The sequence below is a fragment of the Planococcus citri genome, chromosome 2 (genome assembly GCF_950023065.1).
Source record: "Planococcus citri chromosome 2, ihPlaCitr1.1, whole genome shotgun sequence".
Lineage (NCBI taxonomy): Eukaryota > Metazoa > Arthropoda > Insecta > Hemiptera > Pseudococcidae > Planococcus > Planococcus citri.
The window spans coordinates 23538745-23557833 of NC_088678.1; the positions used below are offsets into that span (position 1 = coordinate 23538745).

General features: G+C 32.6%; 1 protein-coding gene across 3 annotated transcripts in view; it reads right to left on the reverse strand.

Annotated features, from left to right (window-relative positions):
• Positions 1 to 6024: 6024 nt before the first annotated feature.
• eag (ether a go-go) overlaps positions 6025 to 19089 on the reverse strand; it is a 156304-nt gene continuing 143239 nt past the window's right edge. For all 3 annotated transcript variants that reach the window (XM_065349177.1, XM_065349176.1, XM_065349175.1), the window contains exons 10-14: positions 14689 to 14943; positions 14383 to 14582; positions 13622 to 13874; positions 13313 to 13512; positions 6025 to 8638 (exon numbers count right to left, since the gene is read on the reverse strand). In XM_065349177.1, coding sequence (XP_065205249.1) covers positions 7496 to 8638; positions 13313 to 13512; positions 13622 to 13874; positions 14383 to 14582; positions 14689 to 14943 — 2051 coding nt within the window. In that variant the 3' untranslated portion in view covers positions 6025 to 7495. The remainder of the gene's footprint in view (positions 8639 to 13312; positions 13513 to 13621; positions 13875 to 14382; positions 14583 to 14688; positions 14944 to 19089) is intronic.

Below are 19089 nucleotides of genomic sequence, written 5' to 3' on the forward strand. Positions count from 1 at the left end.
AATTTCCACCTCGGCGTACATATGTAAGCGATAAATGTACACTTTGACAAGTATACGAGCCGGTTAATATTACTCTCCGGGGATACCTTAATAAATTATTTACCCGTATTGTCCATCACTTTAACTGCCCAAAATTTCGAATTATTTTCAACATTTGGATGAAATTTAACCGCACTGAATACGAGTAGACTAAATACACGTGCCGAAGATAGGGTACGAGTATTATATTATTGGATTTTGAGATGAGAGCGAAATCTTCGAGTAGGTGTTTTTATATTTTCTTTTGTCAAGTTGCGCACACCTATGGTAAAAAATTGGCCGATTAAAATTTTATTTACGTTGTCATGGTGATATTAAAGGTGTTTTATGGCTATACTATAACGTCTGCTGGGAATATACGATACCTATACATCAACATACTTAGATATACTTATACGAAAACTCTGATGATTTTAAAATCGTCATTAACCTAATGAAAGTGATATTTTGAATTATTAATGTAATGCTTTAGATATCTACTTTTGTTATGACCCACATGATTCAGTTGGTACAATAATATTTTTGACTATTATTATTATGAGCATTTATATCGATTAGTTAAATAGTGGGGGTTTCACATCAACAAAAATCATATATTTTTTAAACTGGAGAAGATTACGTTTAAAACTGGCGTAGAAGACACAAATTATTCGGTTTGCATGGGTATTATTTTTGGGTAGCCTATATTTCGTATTTCCCTCCATGTGTGGCAAATTCGGGAGCTTAGATACAGACATTTGAATTTTTTGGAAAATTCTCGATTTTTATACCTACTTCTTAATTTGGAAATTTGTTAAAAAGTACTCTCAAATTTACTATAATGACTTCTTCTCTGCTCAAGGAACGCAAAAGTAGATTTTTTGGTGTTTATAATTATCTACAAGATTATTACACCCTTAAAGAGGGGGGGGGGGGGGTAGATTTGGTTTGTGAGGTTGGTGTTTTTTATTATTAGGGAGATGAATTTTTGTATTTCAGAGCGTTCGTCAGGGATAGTACTCGTAGTGTTTTGTTTCAGTTGATGATAGTTGAAAAGTATGTATGTACTATTGTACATACGAGTATAAGGGGAAGGGCACCAATTATGGACCAGTCCGCAATATGGACCAGCACCCGTTCTCGTTGGTAAGTAGCGCAATCTATCAGGAAAAAATGTATTCTGATGTATTTTTCACCAAAAAAACGAATGAGACAAAAATTACAACTGTAAAGTCAAAACTCGCTGAAAAATTTACAAAAAACTGTTTTGAGACACTGAAAAATTTTTTTAGTGTGTTTTTCAACTTTTATTAAAATATATATGTGGTGTAATTTTCTAAATGTCATTGATGTTTATAATATCAAAAAAGGATGTAGTTTCTGCGGGAGTGATCAGTTTTTGCTAAAAATGTGGGTAAGTACAGAAATTTTTGGTGCAAAGTTTTTTTTATGGGGTGCACTAATATGGACCACCTGTAATATTGAATTTTTTTACTCATTTTTTTACAGCCGCTGAAAATGGGAATGCTTGAAATACTTTTTTTGTTCATTTCTACTAATAAATATGATCTTTTGAAACGTAAAAATATGTTTATTTTGAAATTATTCTTTAGGTGGTCCATATTAGGCGTTCACAATTTTGAACTGTCATTTTGACTTTCGTCATTCAACAATTTTAAAAAAATATTCAAAATTAACCTGAACTGCTTAGAATAAGTTTTTTTGTTCATTTCTACAAATAAATATAACTTTTGAAAAATGTGAAAGTATGTTTATTTTGAAATTTTATAGGTGGTCCATATTAGGCGTCCAAAATTTTGAACTGTCATTTTGACACTCATCACTCAACAATAAAAAAAACATACTTAAAATTGACCTTCACCCCTGGATGGAACTTCATTTTAAGCCTTTGTGGAGGTTTCTACCCCCTATAGTTTTCAAGTGGCAATCCTCCAAAAAAAAGTGGTCTATATTTGATGCCTCTACCCTTATATGTGTTGATTGGATGTGGGTTCGTTTCTGCAAAATTGGCATGGGGGTTTTGGTTCTTTTTGGTATCAGGTGGTTGTGTAATTTTTGTGTGGTCTATTCTCAGTCTAGTAATGAAGATTTCTTCTTTTCTGTTCAGGTGGCCTAGATTTTTCCAGGGGAGTGTTGTTTTTTTATGTTGGAAGAGTTTGTTTGAAGTTTATTGTGCTGTCAGTTGGTAAATGTGTTGTGAGTGATTAGAGATTTATTATCATCCGGAGTGTGAGAGGTAAGAGAGAGGATGGCAGCAGCTGTCTTTGCTAATCTATCAACAGTTTCATTACACATGAATGCTAATAGAGTAATCATAATTTTGAAGGTTAAAAAGGGACTTATGGATGTCTTGGACTATGGGATGGTCAGAAAAAATGTTTTGAATGGATAGCAGTGAACTTATAGAGAGGGTCGCTTTGGATTAAGAATTTTTTATTTTCTGATTGAATTGTTAGGCAATGTTTTATGACAGCGAGTTCAGCAGTATAAATTGAGGCACAGTTGTGAATTTTAAAATGGAGAACTTTGTCATTAATTGGGTAAGCATAACCAGTATGAATGTTGAAAATTTTTGAACCATCTGTGAAGCATAAGTTATCTATTATTCTGTATAGCTTGATAACAGTTCTAAGTAATGACTCATTGATAAATAATGGGGAGTTATCATGTTTTGGGTAGTTTCTTAAATAGAGTTCCATCTGTATATGTTTGAGAGACCCAGAGGGATAAGATATTGGTTTATGGATACGGTTTTCTAGGTCGATTTGTAGGTGGTTCATATTTTTGATAAATTCTGGGATTGGACCTGAAGTATGGAGGTAATGCTGAGAGTTGTAGGCATTGAGTGATTTTTGAAGAGGGTGAGATGGATTATTTGCAACAGTTGTTATGGATTTGTTTGTCATGAGAATTTTCCTATAAGATCAGGAGGAAGCTCTGCAGCTTTACAATAAATGCTATTAATTGGAAAAGAATAGAGAGCACATATGCAGATACTCATCAAGGAGGAATTTTGAACAGTTTTGAGAATGTTAGTAGTTTTATTTGAGAGGTTTGTAAAATATGGACTTCCAATTCCATATTCAATTTTACTACGTATCAGAGCTTTAAGTATACAAGTGGAGTAAAAGTTGGCATGATGGGTTATACATACTTTGGATTTTTAACCATTTTTAGTAAATTTAGACGTTTGTTAAGTTGAAGTTTTAAGTATGTTGAGAAAATGAGGAGTCCAAGTAAGTTTTTTATCAAAAGTAAGTCTGAGGAATTTGGTACTTGGTTACAAAAATAAAGGATGTTCTTTGAATTCAAGAATAGGTTCTTGGTAAGTTTTATTTCTCTTAGTAAAAAGCATACAGTGAGTTTTAGATTCAGAAAATGTTAGTCCATTTGATTCAGTCCATTTTTCAATACAATTGAGAGTTTTTCTGGATCATTTTTGAGGCTAGTTTGATGTTATTTGAGCGTATTGAAATGGTTATATGTATATCATCTGCAAAAATTCTTAAGGAAAGAGGTTGGGGAATAATACTACAGATATTATCAATTAGGAGTATAAATAGGATGGTGTTAAGCACAGATCCTTGAGGGACTCCATTTTCAATATCAAGAAGTTCTGAGTATGTATTTTCAATTCTGACTCTAAAGGTACGATTTGATAAAAAGTTTTGAATAAAGTAAGCTAAATGCCGTCGAATTCCTATAGAATGTATTTTTTGAAGTATTTTGTATCTGCACGCTTAAACTCAAAGTGTTGAACGTTTAAGCTAAATTTTTGTGAATCATTTGATGCTAAAAATTTGTAAATTGATGTCTGAACTGAGAAATCAGTACACCATGGCACGAAAAAACCTCATTTATTTTCGTTGGAGAGTCGGCTGGGTGGGTATCGTCTACCAGGTATAGCATCAAATTATGAATCTTTCTTCAAAAATTTTGGAAGTTTGAAGTCGAATTTTCGGAAAGTGCTCAATTTTTACATGAATGTACGGATTCGGGGACTAGTTACTAAAGCGAGAAAAAAATCAGTACGTGTGTCCTTTTGCATTAAAATAGTCAATGTTTCGTTCTGGGATCTTGGTACTCTGAAGGGATGCAACGATACAGCCCCTTTTCTTATAGTCATGAAAACAGGTACGTACCTAATACCTATCTACAAATACGAAGAATCTGTTAATTGATTAGAAAGCTCACAGCTGATAACTGACGGGAAGCCAAATTTCAGAATTTTATTCTTTCTTTTTTTTTGGAAAATATAGCTCACCTAACCAAATTTAAATTGAAAATTGAAAAATAAAATTAATTAGAAACCTACCTAAAATAATTGTTGGATGTTTTTTTTTATTTTCATTTGTTCAGTTCAAAAATGTTTTCACTGATTGGATTAATATAATTAGGTACTGAATAATTTGAAAAATGTCGACAATTTTATTCGTTGAGATTTTCATTCAGCTCGAGCTCGTTAGGTATGAGAAAAATCCACCCTAAAGTTAAACAGCATCATTGGCGTTATCTGGAGGATGAATTGTGAACTATTTTGAAAAGAAATCGCACAATTTCCACTTGTACCTATAGGTAGGTATTTTAGAACGGAATTGACGAGTACACAATTTGAAAGGATATAGTGTTGAAGCTGGCCTCTAGATGCTGCTCAGTTATAATAACTACATATTATAAAAACTAAAAACCATGTGTAAGTAGGCGTTGATGAGATGTACCTAACTACCTATTTAAGTGGATCAGATGGAGAAAAAATAAAAATTACCTACGTTGGATCATGATATAATTTTTTTTCAAATAATAATAATAATCACTCACCTTTCTTCTTGTTTCAAGACTTTCAGTTTAGTTTTGCTATAGTAAGATTTAGATTAGATAAATTATGAACACCTGATAAATGTAGGCATTCCAGTTTCATCTCGATAACTGGAAAACGGTCTTATTACTCATTATCTGAGCAAAAAAATTTTCGAATAATATTCTATGTAGTTACTTAATTCAACTAAAATTTGTTAATAAATAATTACCTACTGTTTTAATTTTTTTTTTAATTTTTAAAATTTTAGGTGCTTAAGTCGATGTTTTTCTGGAATCGTGAGTAATTTTCAGTGCCTAATCAAATGGCCAAAAGTGAAAAAATCAACAATGGTGGAAAACTGGTACCCATATTTACCTCATTTTGAACTTTCCAAATTGATTGGAAGTTGCATTATACATGAGTAATTTTGTTTCCTCCAGCATCCGGAAAGTTTTTAAAAGTTATTATTCTCGTACAAATTTTTACACAATTTACCTACCTAAAGCCTGAAAAATGATGCACTACAGTTTTCATTTCAGTGATCAATTGAAAGCAGTTTCGAATCGTATTGGAGCTTCTGAGACACTTCTAAAAAATAAAATAGCCAGAGTAAAAAAATCTGAGATTTGACCAAGATTTTCAATTTACTTTTTTAGAAATCAATTTTGGGAATATGACATGACGTGAACAGTCGAGAAGGTCTCAAAAATGTACTTTCGCGTTCATAGGCACTACCTATAAGTCATTCAGTGGGTATTTTTTTTTTTTGAGAACTGCTAAAATTTCAAAAACGTATTGAAGACTACATTAAGTATGAACTCAAGATTCAAATTCAAAAACAACAATTTTAATTTTTTCATTTTTGGAAAAAATTTGTTCCAAATTTAAACTTGAATGTGAAAAAAAATAGTACCTATTTCTCAGTTTTCCATTTGAAAAAATCAAACAGGTAAGTACACTTGTATTTTTTCTGAAAAATATAAACTCAGATTATTGAGTGGTCAATTCATCATTGATACTTTTACTCGTCGATTATTGATAATTATCGCTAATTCTCGATAATTCGACGACCCTATTAAGAGTGATAATTATTTGATATCTTATAGCAATACTTACCGCCAATTTTTGATCCATGTTATCCAAACAAATGAGTACATAGATAGGTAATTCACTAAGAATAAAGAAACTATCAACGTAACAATTTATTTAAAATAACATTAGTGAGTATTTTTGAAAAATACCAGTCATGTCATAATTTGTAATGAACACGACTATAGAAAATAAATCCAATATACCAGACTTTTCAACCAATAATGCGCCAACGTTTCCCAAACCTATTTTAAATTTTAAATTTTTCATCGAATAATTAATAATTTATAAATTCGTAATTATTGTACATCGTAATATTCGTAGGTATTTCGAATCAATAAAAATCCTCGATAAGTCGATAACGCACACATAATGGAAGACTCACACACATTTAAATAATCGCAATTAATTCAAATTACATATCATAATTCGTTAACTTTTTTTTTTTTTTGATATTTTGCTCCCATTTTTTTCAAAAGATATGTGTGATTATCAGATACGTTTAGGAAATGCTGCCTGGCATTATTACGCGAATAGGTAAAATAGTACAACGACGGAATGAAATTTGAAATTAGAAGTAAGTATTTTAACGACAGCTGCAGCCAACTCTACAAAATACACATAAGTACATAGGTACAAGTCCATATGAAAATTTTGATTTTAAAAATGAATTCGTGAAATTGCGTTTAAAAAAATTACACGTTTTTTTGTTTAACTTCGAAAAAAATTAAAAAGGTATGTACATTTTTTAAAAATGTGCTTTCATTTTCGGCGTTTTATTATTTCGATCACTTTTTTTTAGAAAGTAACACTATATATATTTAAACGATATCGAGAACGAAAAAAAAAGAAATGGTAGAATACTTTGAATGGTGCTCGTTTTGAAAAAGCAACGATGTTGTTGGTAAAATACTTAAAAATTATAAGAACATATCCATGCTGCATTTTGGCACGATTATATACGAATAGGTAGTAGGTATAGGTAGTAGGTAGGTACACATTCGCACCGGCGAAAAGAACGAGTTCGCCTGAACCGATAACAAGAGACATGAGGGAACAAAGAAGCTTAGTAGTCCTCTACATCAGCGATGTGTGTAAAAATAATGTAAACAAATAAAAATAGAAAATAACGATCGAAAAATAAACAAAATCATATCCTACAACAATAAATATCTCACTAAAAAGTTCGAGAGTAACATAGTGGAAAATAAATATTGCTTTAACTTAACTAATAAAGGCGTAAAAAAAATTAAAAAAAGAAAAAAACACAATTGAAAAAAAATGTTCGCGGCGAAAATCAGATCACAAAATTTGTAGAATTTTCTAAGCGTGCAAACATAAGAAAGTACAGTACACTTAGAAATAATACGCGAATATAAAAAAACTGAGCGTATAAATTAGAAAAAAAAAAAAACGAAAAAAAAAGTAGTCCTATAGTAAAAATGTTTGATTCAGCTTGGCATTTTTTTATAGTACAAAATTACATTAATAATATCGACGACTTCAGATCACTATAATAGCATTTGTGGGATTTTTCTTTAGAATTAAAAATTACAACCTGGCGAAATTTTACAAAAATTCAGACAGCGGTTTTAAGGTAGCACTGGTACTTGGTACATCTTCGTCTTGCGTACTCGGTACCGAAGATACGACTACCGGTGGCGTTTCTTCGCTTTCTGGATCCCTGAGCAAAGGTCTAGGACGTTGAGAAGTAATTCGGTGTGGTACTCCGGGAGCGGTAGCTTTGGTGCGAGTTTTACTCCTTCGTTTTCGTAGCATCAGATTACCAATAGGGGGCAGTTGGTGAGCACCTTCGGTGGCCGTGGAAGCACTATCTCGATCACTGACTGGACTAATGAGCTGGGTGAACGACGGAGCTGACATAGCATCGGTTTGCTGCTCGGTGTTGATCATCGGTTGCGAAGGAACACTACGAGTCTCGGTCAACGTTGTTATTATCTTTTGAAACATATCTTCGATTTTCTCTATTCTTTGATTGAGCTTTTGAACTTCCAACTTGACATCGGCTTTTAGCTCCATCACAGTGGAAAGAATTTCTTTTATTTCACCCGACGACGATTGAACTAAATGTTTCGGTAACGGAATCTCTAATTTTCGCTGACCTGATTCTGCCCCACTGCTTTGTTCTTGTTTCTCTGACTGCTCGATTTCTGGCGTCCTAGGTTTGGTATATATCTCGATACCTTCTTCGATAGTGTCTTGCCTATGTATAGTACGTGTCTGCACCGAAGGCGTTTCCGACGAAGCCTTACTCAAAGTTTTGCCACCTCCTGGAGCACTACTCGAGGAATCACGTATCGAGGCAGGTCTCGATAGAACCGAATCGCTTTTCACCGAATCACTCACGCTACCGCTGGAAAATCTACCCCATTTACTTTTCGCTATCGATGGTCGGCTTGGTTTAATCGCCATGCTAGCTAGAGTGGCTACGCTCGTGGTACTGTTTCCTAATTGAGCCTGATCGGAAACGGTTTCCGCTTTAGGAGTTGTACTGGATTTGATATCTTGTTGGGTCCCTTTTTCCACATCCGATACCGAGTACGAAGGCTGTAGTTGAGATCGGTCTCGGCGAAATTTCGAAAATATTTTTCTCATTACGTGTTCCTGATTCGAGTCTAGTTGCGGCTCGTTTTTTCTCCTTTCAGCTAATTCTTTCTCTCTCCTTACGTCGGCCACTTTACGAAAAATCAGCTGTAAACAGTATTCAACAAATTAATTAATGAATGGTGACATTAAGACGTAAGTATAGGTACTTGAGGAAGGAAACCAGTCGTTCTCTAGCAAAGTCATTTATTCAAGCAATATTTAGGATCCTAATTCTTTAATTTGCTGGCTTCGAAGTACCTACAACGGAAGCTTAATTTACGAAAAGATCAAGTCAGATCAAGTCAAAAAATTCGCACAACAGAAATGTTAGCTACTCAAGATGAATTTTGAATTTTTGGTAAGTTTTTTTCATGACCTGCGCATCACCTTCCGAAAGAAAATTTTAAAAAAGAACCATAATGTAATACTCGTATTAGTCGTATTACATATTGAAAAATTATTAATACGTAGAAAATGATGTAAAATAAGTTGCCTACTCTGCAGTTAGCCGCAAATAGGTAGGTATGTACGTATTATTGAGCCAAGTATCCCATCTTCCAACCACTGAAGTCAATTGAACATGGAACTCTGTTTGCGGAGCTTTGAAGAGCACAAACAGAGGATTCAAAGTCAGTAATTAAGATTTGAAAAGTTTGAATTCGAGCTTTCACAATGAAAGCTCAATTTTTCGTGATATCCATAAAAGGTGAAAACTACCATTAAAAATGTGAAAAAATTTCAGAGTTCTACTGAGTGGTTGATTTCGAAAATTTAAAACCTATTTTTGGTCACTATTAAATAATAAATGTCAGTTTTTTAAAAATTAAAACAATTTTGTACATATTAGGTATCTAGGTATGTATTTTCAACTAACAAGGGAGGTGCCGCAGGTGACATGCACCGATTTTAATGATTCTTGCACCATTGGATAGAGGACATCGAACATAGTCTACCACAAAATTTTCAGCTGCTGAAGTTGATATTTCGATTTTTCAGAGCAATTTTTCGATTTTCATATAGGTAGCAATTGTGAAAATAGAAAAATCGCCCTGGAAGGGTCAAATATCAACTTCAGCAGCTGAAAATTTCACGGTGGGCTAGTCTTATCATAAGTATTGAAATACCCAAATAATACGGGAGGTTTCGGTATGCGACCTCCGCCGACTACTTTTGGCCAATTTTTCCAAATTGTAATGTGAAAATCAAAAAATCGCCCTGGAGGGCTCAAATATCAACTTCAGCAGCTGAAAATTTCACCGTGGGCTAGTCTCATCATATGTATTGAAATGCCCAAATAATATGGGAGGTTTCGGTATGCGACCTCCGCCGACTATTTTTGGCCAATTTTTCCAAATTACAATGTGAAAATCAAAAAATCGCCCTGTAGGGCTCAAAAATCAACTTCAGCAGCTGAAAATTTCACGGTGGGCTAGTCTTATCATAAGTATTGAAATGCCCAAATAATATGGGAGGTTTCGGTATGCGACCTCCGCCGACTATTTTTGGCCAATTTTTCAAAATTGCAATGTGAAAATCAAAAAATCGCCCTGGAGGGCTCAAATATCAACTTCAGCAGCTGAAAATTTCACGGTGGGCTAGTCTTATCATAAGTATTGAAATGCCTAAATAATATTGAAGGTTTCGGTATGCGACCTGCGCCGACTATATTCGGCCAATTTTTCAAAATTGCTATGTGAAAATCGAAAAATTGCTCTGAAAAATCGAAATATCAACTTCAGCAGCTGAAAATTTTGTGGTAGACTATGTTCGATGTCCTCTATCCAATGGTGCAAGAGCCATTTAAATCGGTGCATGTCACCTGGGGCACCTCCCTTGTAAGTAGTATTTTTTTATTTTATTTTATTTTTTTCATTTTTATAGCTGTGTAGTAGTGGTTTCAACAAAAATCTGTGATTTTTTTTGAAAAATGTTCTCATTTGAGGGTCATTATAATTCCTCTCCAGGGGCCTCTCAAAAACTATAATTATTGTTCTAGGAATTTCACCCTATTTTATGGAAATTTCATTCAGAAATTTTTCAGAAATTCATCATCATTTCGTCAATCACTTCCCGTCCGCCCGTAATTTCGTTTCAAACAGGTACTCACAAATTTTTTAGTGTTTTATTCACTGATTTTTAGTGAGTTTTCACTGATTTTCCAAAGATTATTTATTAAATTTTCTATTCATTTTCAAATTGAATTTCTAGCAATTTCAATCTGATTTTCCAATAATTTTTCATTTTTTTATTTTTTCCACTATTTTTTTAGAAGTAATTCTCCACTAATTTTTTAATGAATTTTAAAGATATTTTTTTAATAATTCTTTTCCAAAAAATTTCGTAATTTTTCCATCATTTTTTATTAAGTGATTCTTCTCTGGTTTCCTAATAATTGTATTGCAAATTTTCAATGTCATTTCTGGACTGATTTTCTTGTGATCTTTTCCTCATACTTTTAAACTAATTTCGAGTGATCTCTCTATAATTATGTAGTATGTAATTTCTTTAACAGGGTGGTTGTGATCCGGATCATGATCCGGATCATGATCCGGATCAAATATGAGTGATCTGTATCCGAGATCCAGATCATTTTCTGCAGTAAGAATCGTGATCTGTGATCCGGATCATTATACACAACGATTCATGATCTATGATCCAATTCAAAATTTTGCGCAGATCATTTTTTCACGGATCATTTTTTTTCACCATTTTTTGATTTGAAAATTTGATTTAAGTAATTAAAAATTAATACAGGGATGGGCAAAAGTCAGCTTGCAAATTTGCAAGAATTGAAAAATGAAATTTTCCCATTTCAAAAAGTTTTGGTTTTTTGTCAATAAATCAAAAACTAAGCATCTTGGAGAAAAACTAATGTCGTTATGTCGTTTAGAAATTCAATTTTCTACAATTTTTGTCATGTGTAATTTTTTTGTTGGACGCTTCGTTTTGCCTCCAGATCGATTTTTATGACTTTTAAAAAGTTGATTTAAAAAATTTTTAGCTTTTTGTCAAAAATCAAAAACCAAGCATCTTAAAAAAAATTAATGACATTAGGTCGATTCAAAATTTAATTTTCTACAATTTTGTTCATGTGTAATTTTTTTGTAGGACGATTTGTTTCGCCTCCCAAAGAGGTAAACTGACGCATTCGCAATTTTCAAGGATGCAAGCTAACTTTTGCCCACCCCTGTAGAGTTAAACTCAATTTGTTGGATAGTGATGTAATGATAACGAATAAAATTTATGTTTTTGATAATAGGAATGTAAACCAAAACAAAATTAGGCTAATGGAATCGTAAAGTAAAGTACGTCTGGTACTTAATTGTTCAATCTTCAATTTAAAAAAACTAATAATTAGTACACTATAGTACAGTTTCTCTGAAAATGATCCGAAAAATCGTCCGTGCTGAAACTTGATCCGGATCATTTTTTTGGATTGATTCGTGATTCGTGATCCGGATCACCAATTTCTCAATGATTTGTGATCCGTGATTCGAATCGAATTTCCGTGATCCGCAACAACCCTGTTCTTTAATTTTTTATTGATTTTCTAATGATTTTAATTCCCAGTGATTTATGCGCAATTTTCTAGAAAATTCTTTGACTGATTTTCTATGTATTTTTCGCTGATTTTCAAGTTATTTTTTTCAAATAGGTACATATTTACACCATATTTTCACCAATTATTTTTCATGGATTTGTTTGATGAATATTTTATGAAACTTTCTCTACTTATTTTCAGTTTTTTTTTCAATGATTTTTTTCAATCAATTTTGAATTTTCTAGAGATTTTTCAAACAATTTTTTCGATAGTCATCCAAAGATTGTGCAATGATTTCTTTCATCAATTTTCCAAGACCTAATTTCCTCTCAATTTTCTTAGCAATTTCTTTCACCACTTTTCTAGTGATTCATCACATTCTTCATTGGCTTTTCTAGTCTTCTCTAATTAGGCATTGATTTTATACCGTTTTTTCACTAATTTTCTGATGATCTTTATATCAATTTCTTAGTGTTTCTTTTCTCATCTTTTCATTATTTTATTGGCAGATTTTCAAGTGACTTCTCACTGATTTTCCAGACATTTTATCAAACTTTCAAGCAAAATACCCTTGACTAAAAATTTTTCTTTCATAGTAGAAGACTTCAATTCCATTTTTCAGAGTTCTTGAATTTTTATGAGTATCTACATTTTTTCCTGAAATGTGGAATTTCGGGACTCAGATTTTAACAAAATTGATTCAAATTTTGCTAGTAAGTATCATTTTTATCGGATTTTACATTCATCATTTTTATGACCTATAGGCTATTATGCATTCTATGCCAATTATCTAGTTCTTCTGTCCCTCCACTAGTACTTACAATTTTTTTTTCAAAAACTACTGATCGGAAAAATTGTTGGTAACCTAATCCATTTTTATAATACAAATTTCATCTCATAATTCACAGCATTCAATTGCAAATTTTGTTAGCTTAATTAGTTGGTGAAAACTTCTTTGAATCATTTTTTAAAAATCCGGTTTTGAGAACTAAAGCTGACTTACCCATTTCATAATTTAAGGTGTTAAGTACCTTTGATCAGGTAAAAGTATACCTAAATGTACTTATGTGAACAATTTTGATCAGTAACGTTAATTTTTTCCCTTCAATTTTTTTAAAATATTTTCAGCAGAACTTTAAAATTATAGGTAGGTAAGGTAAGAGTTCGAATAGTTTCCTTCTTGCTCACTTCTCTAATTAATTGCAAAGATTAAGTATTTTTTTTTCAAGTCAACTTACCCTATGCCTTAAATTATAAGTAAGGATTAAATTTCTAGCAAAAGACTTGGAAAACGCATCATAAAAGTTGAGTACTTCGAGTAATCTATCTCGCTTAATTGTATGAAGATCACAGTATGTTAAAGCTCGAACATTTGCCGCTGACTGACCTACATCCTGCCCCTGAAGCCAGAACGAATCACCGAACACGTCTCCTTTCCCTGGAAACAATGAAATGTTTTCATTGTAAAAAAAATCTTGAAAATTACAATCTGAGTTCCTAGTTAGTTAACTACTTTACTTAAGTAAACACTTCTATAATTTATTTACCTAAAATTGCCACTACTTCGTCATCCTGGATCACCTCCAGAGACCCGGTAACAATAAAACAGAGAGAATCTATCGATTCTCCCGTATGATATAGAAGATCTCCAGGCGCCGAATGGCTCATCGCAAAGTGCATTGCTAACGCTCGAAGACATCCATCGCTGGCTAATCTAAACGCCGGATGTTCGTTGAATACTTTTCGGTTCAGATGAACGCAGATGTCCGCTTTCATATCTTTCGGGCAGTAATTCAACACCTGTAAGATTTTATTAATTTCAGTCCGAGTGTATTAAAACGATAATAGGTATAACCCTTTATGTCCCTTTACGCACCCGTATAATCAAATTAATAAAGGGAGAGAACTAAAGACTCGTCGGCCAAAAAGGTACACGACCATTGACCATACACCACACATTATTTTACTCGAAACTGAGATTAATAGGTAATCAAAGGATTAAAAGTGGACATCTAGAATTTCAACCACGCGAAACGTCGCCAAATTTCCCGAAATCTTTGACACAGCGTACGATACGAGTCAAAACAACACACCTTTTTGTCATTCTAAACGATGAATTTAAACGAAAGATTTTCATCTCTTAGCCCACATATATAAATCCAAAATATATATTATCCCTTTTTAAACCCTTTATGACGTTTTTAAAAAGAAGAAAAAATAAGGCAAAAGTTGATATTAGAATAACATCTTTTTCTTGTATATATATATCTACCTATCAAGGCATATCTACGGTAAAATATGTAGGTACCTTATCCGGATCCAATCCTCGGCTCATCGCCCACGTCGATACAACGTAATCCATAACCCTTTCCGAGAGAGCTTTCGGAACCTCGTGAAGTTTCATGAATTCTCTGACATTATTCAACATATCGTGATACTTGGCGGTAGCCGAGGTCATTTGTTGAATAATCGTGGTAACGTGACCGAAAATGGTAGCGTAGAGTAAAGCTTCAAACAAATACTTCATTAAAATTCTACCTTCACTCGTTATTCCGCCACCGCCGCCGCGCCATCTCCGCGGCTGGCCTTTTTCCATAGCACGTGTTCAACTTACCGGCAATAATCATCATACAAATAGTGAATATCTTCTCGTTATCAGTATCCGGAGCGACATTACCAAAGCCCACGCTTGTCATACATGTCATAGTGAAATACAAAGCAGTAACATACATGGTTCGTCTGGATGGTCCATTTGTAAGCTCAGTAGTTGTTCCGTTATTTATCCACGAGTACGAATACGGAATCTGAGTTAAATTCGCTAATTTCCATAGCCACGAGTACTGGATTGCATTTTCAGCATCTGAACGACCTGTAATACGATATTGAAAAATGCTTATTTAATATCAATACTCTACAATAAAATACTTTTACATTAAGTAGGTACCCAAGAAGAATAAATTGTGAGAAATATAATTTTCCAAATCTTTCTCATCTCCCTTTCCCTCCTTCCAAATAAGTAATTCTCATATTATGGGTTCCTGTATAGGAAAGAAGTAAATTTTCTGATGAAGAGGAAAACACGTATTTTAAATCAAGTTTATTTTTGAAAAAATTAATTTTAAATTTTTGATGATTTTTGTGATGATTTCAGCAACTTTTCTTCAACTTTGTGACATGGTGAATCTGTCTCAAAAGACTATTCCTCATTATTACCTATCATATTTTATATTTATTTTATCACCAATTCACTATCTACTACCTGATCTTATTAGAAGCAAGTTGATCTTTATTGATAAGAAAAAAAATTCCACAAATTCAAAAATTGTTCAGAGATCATCTTGGATGAATAGAACTTGATCGCTTCGATGAATTTTTAATTTACTATTAGAGCAATTGATTTGAAAAAAAATTTAGATAAGGTCTACATATATATATTTTTAAAATATTTTTGGAATAAAATTGTTTCGTGCTGTGATAAGCTGCTGATTTTACTACAAACGTGGCACATCCTACAATACAAAACCTATTGAAAAATGATTGTATCAGATCAGTTATCCGGCTACTCCATGGATACAATTTGTCCTGACCAGATCTGAGGTCTTTCGGTCAGGTCTAAAATTTAACCAAATTACCTCTGTTCAGACCTAATCAAATCCAATTAAGAGAGACTAAACCTGATTGAATCTTACCCAATCTAAGTGAAACTTATTGATGAGACTAGATCAGACTTGATAAGAAGCAAACATTCCTCAAATTTAGCGAGATCGTCTGACCAGATCTGATCTGATCAAGAGTTTTCATCGGTCAGATTTGACCCGGTCCAATCATTTTGTCATGGAACCCCCCCCCCCAAAAAAAAAACAACATTTGAAACATACAAAAAATATATCAAATTAAGCAATAGGTAGGTAGCTATACGTACTTTTTAGAAAAAAATCATTAAAAACTGAAATCAGTGGGTATGAAATTCCTCAAAGAGACCAAAAATTGAAAAAAAAATGTTGGTAAGAATGAATAAAACTCAGAAAAAGTTGCATGAAGCACTGTTGAAAATTATTAAAACGATGAAAAATGAATGAAAATGACCAAAAGTTAGTAAGAAGTTTCAAAACTAGAACAAAGTCCTGCAAAAATTGCTTAAATAATTGAAACATGTAAAAAATTGGATCAAAGATCAAAGTAGAATATTAAAAATTGGTAAAACTTTAAAATCGACTTAATAAATGAAAATTGGAAAAAATTGATAAAATTGCAGGGAAATTCAGCAAAATTTTCAGAAAATAGTAAATATTGGTAGGTAGCTAAATAAAACTTGGCATGAAATGCATAAAAATGTCGTTCAAAATTATTACAACAATGTACCTACTTAAAAAAAATTAAAAACTGCTAAGATTTGATCAAACATTTCAAAAATTGAGCGAATCCCTGCAAAAATTGCCCAAATTGTTGGGGTTTGTTAAAATTTAACGAAATATTATCATTTGGATGGCATAAAAATTGATGAGATTGCAACGAATACCAGAAAAATCATAAGAAATTGATTTGAAATTTGCTAAAATACCATAAAAATATTTGATAGGATTGAATTTTATGAAAAATTTAAAAATTGAGAAAAACATTGATAAAAACTTTCAAAAAAAAAAGAGGAAAAGATTATCAAACATTTACAAAAGGTTGATCAAAATGTTGACAAATTGCAATGAAATTTTACAAGAATTGTAAAAATCACAACGAAGAAATACAAAATTAATGTAGAAATCACCAAAGGTCAACTAAAATTCATCATAATTTTGCAAAAATTTCATAAACCACCCTTCAACTTTTCAAAGTAACAAAAAAAATTGAAAAAGTTTAGAAAGTTGTGTTTATAAGCCTTGAAAGCTGCTGTATTCAGTAACAAAACCACCTCAAAAGTTCTCATTTCCCAATCATTTACCTTGAATTAATATCTTAGATTATTTTGATCTATTATTTTAAAAAAAAATTAAAAACTGAAACAAAAACTGCTGTGGCATAAAATTTACCGTTCATATTTGAATAGGTGAATCGTTTATTTGTACAAAGCCGTGCTTTCGAGATACGTAAGTACTTGGAGCAATCATTCAAAAGCTCAATTTTGTAAACAGTAGACGTTTATTCTAACCTTCGAAAAAATAGACTGCAAAGGAGGAGTCACGATAAGGCCATTTTTTGGCCCCACGACAGTTATCGACTGGATCACTCTTAAAATATTGTAATAAATATCCAAAATACTAATCGGTGGTTGGTTAACCAAAAATGACCATTTTTTGGGTTCCAGGGGTTCCCAAAGTTGTGATTACAAAAAGAATTTTAGGAACCACTGAGTATTATTTTCAAAAACTTTTTTAGCGTAAAATATCTGTTTGAACTTGATGAACGTTATGCGAGGTGATTTTCCTATTTTCGACCCTCGTGGGCAGAAATTGGGGGGTTTTGATTTTTGAGAAAATTTTGGAACCACCATTTTGAACCTACCCCTTTGATCCCCCCTAAAAATCTTTTTACAGTTTATTAGCATCTAAAAGACCTTAATCCTACCAAATTTTGAGCTCAATAAAATTTTCCGATGGTACTCAAAAATCCAGTTTTCCATTTTTTCGCAATTTCGAAATTTTGGGAACCCCTGGAAAACTAGAAACCTGCGATTTGCGCCAAACGTAACGTTTTGAAGTATACATTCAATTATCTTGATGAAAAAGTTTAATTAAGCTCCCTGTATATTCGTAATTTGAACCCTTTTTTTTAGAGCCCCCCACTTTAGGCACCCCTAAAAAAAGTGTTTAAGCAAATTTTTTCAAATGAATTGAAGAATTTACATTTGAACCACACTGGCAAGAGCTCGATAATTGTTCATTTGATTTTTCCTGTAACTTTCAAAATTAAGCTTTTTTGGGCCAAATTCTGAGATTTTATTTCATTGAAATAGAGAAAACGTGACTATAACGTTTTTTCGAAGAGCAAAAATCTCAGAATTCGGCACAAAATGGCTCAAATATGAAAGTTACGAGAAAAATCAAATGAAATATAGGTGAACCAAATAAACTCAAATTAAGGTACTCATTTTTGGAAATCAATAAATACAGTTCTTTGGAGTTTTTCAACTTTTTTTATTTTTCTTTTCGAAAGTTGAAGAGTAGTTTTAGCCTAAGTAAATTAGCCGAAAAAAGGGGGTCATAGGGAAACGCTAGAGAGCAAGCTGAATTTTGGTATATGTAGTATCTAGATATATTAGTTAGATAGAATAGTGAGTTGGTAACCCTGCCCAACTATTTCATCATCTTTTTCTACTCTCTGTTTATCAACAGATTGGTACGTATTATTATAGAATGTAAATACAGTTCTAAAAATGATTATTAATTATTCATTCGTATATAACAATTTGGCGACGAGGATAAAGTAAAAGACAATTTTATAATGTAAAGTATCCGTTTATAGTCGTTACAAGTGTCAAATTCGCGTTTCCGCGAATATATTTATCAACATATTATTGTGTCGTGAGTCAACAGAGTCAACAATTCAACATGGCGACGTTTTCGGAAGAACAATTCGCTAGATTATTAGCGGCACTTAATCCACCGCCAGCACCAGTGTCAAATACTACTTTTGTACAAAAATTCGATCCGTTTGATAAGTCAAAGGAAACTTTCACCCAATATTGCCGCAGATTCGAAAATTACATGGATATGAAAGGTATCAAAGATAAAGCTGAATTTAAAAAGCATTTCCTTGACAGTGTTGGCGTGATAATGTATAATGAAGCGGAAGCTATCATTGCTCCAAAAACGTTTTCGGAATTATCCTATGATAAAATAACTGAAACTATCGAAACGTATTTGTGTCCGAAACCTAATGTTATCTTGGAGCAACATCGTTTTTTCTCACGTATTCAACTGCCAAATGAGAAAATCTCCGATTACTTCACTGCATTACGAAAGTTTACCCTGACCAGTGATTTCAAATGTGAATGTGGGAAGTCCGTTGCGGATATGATATT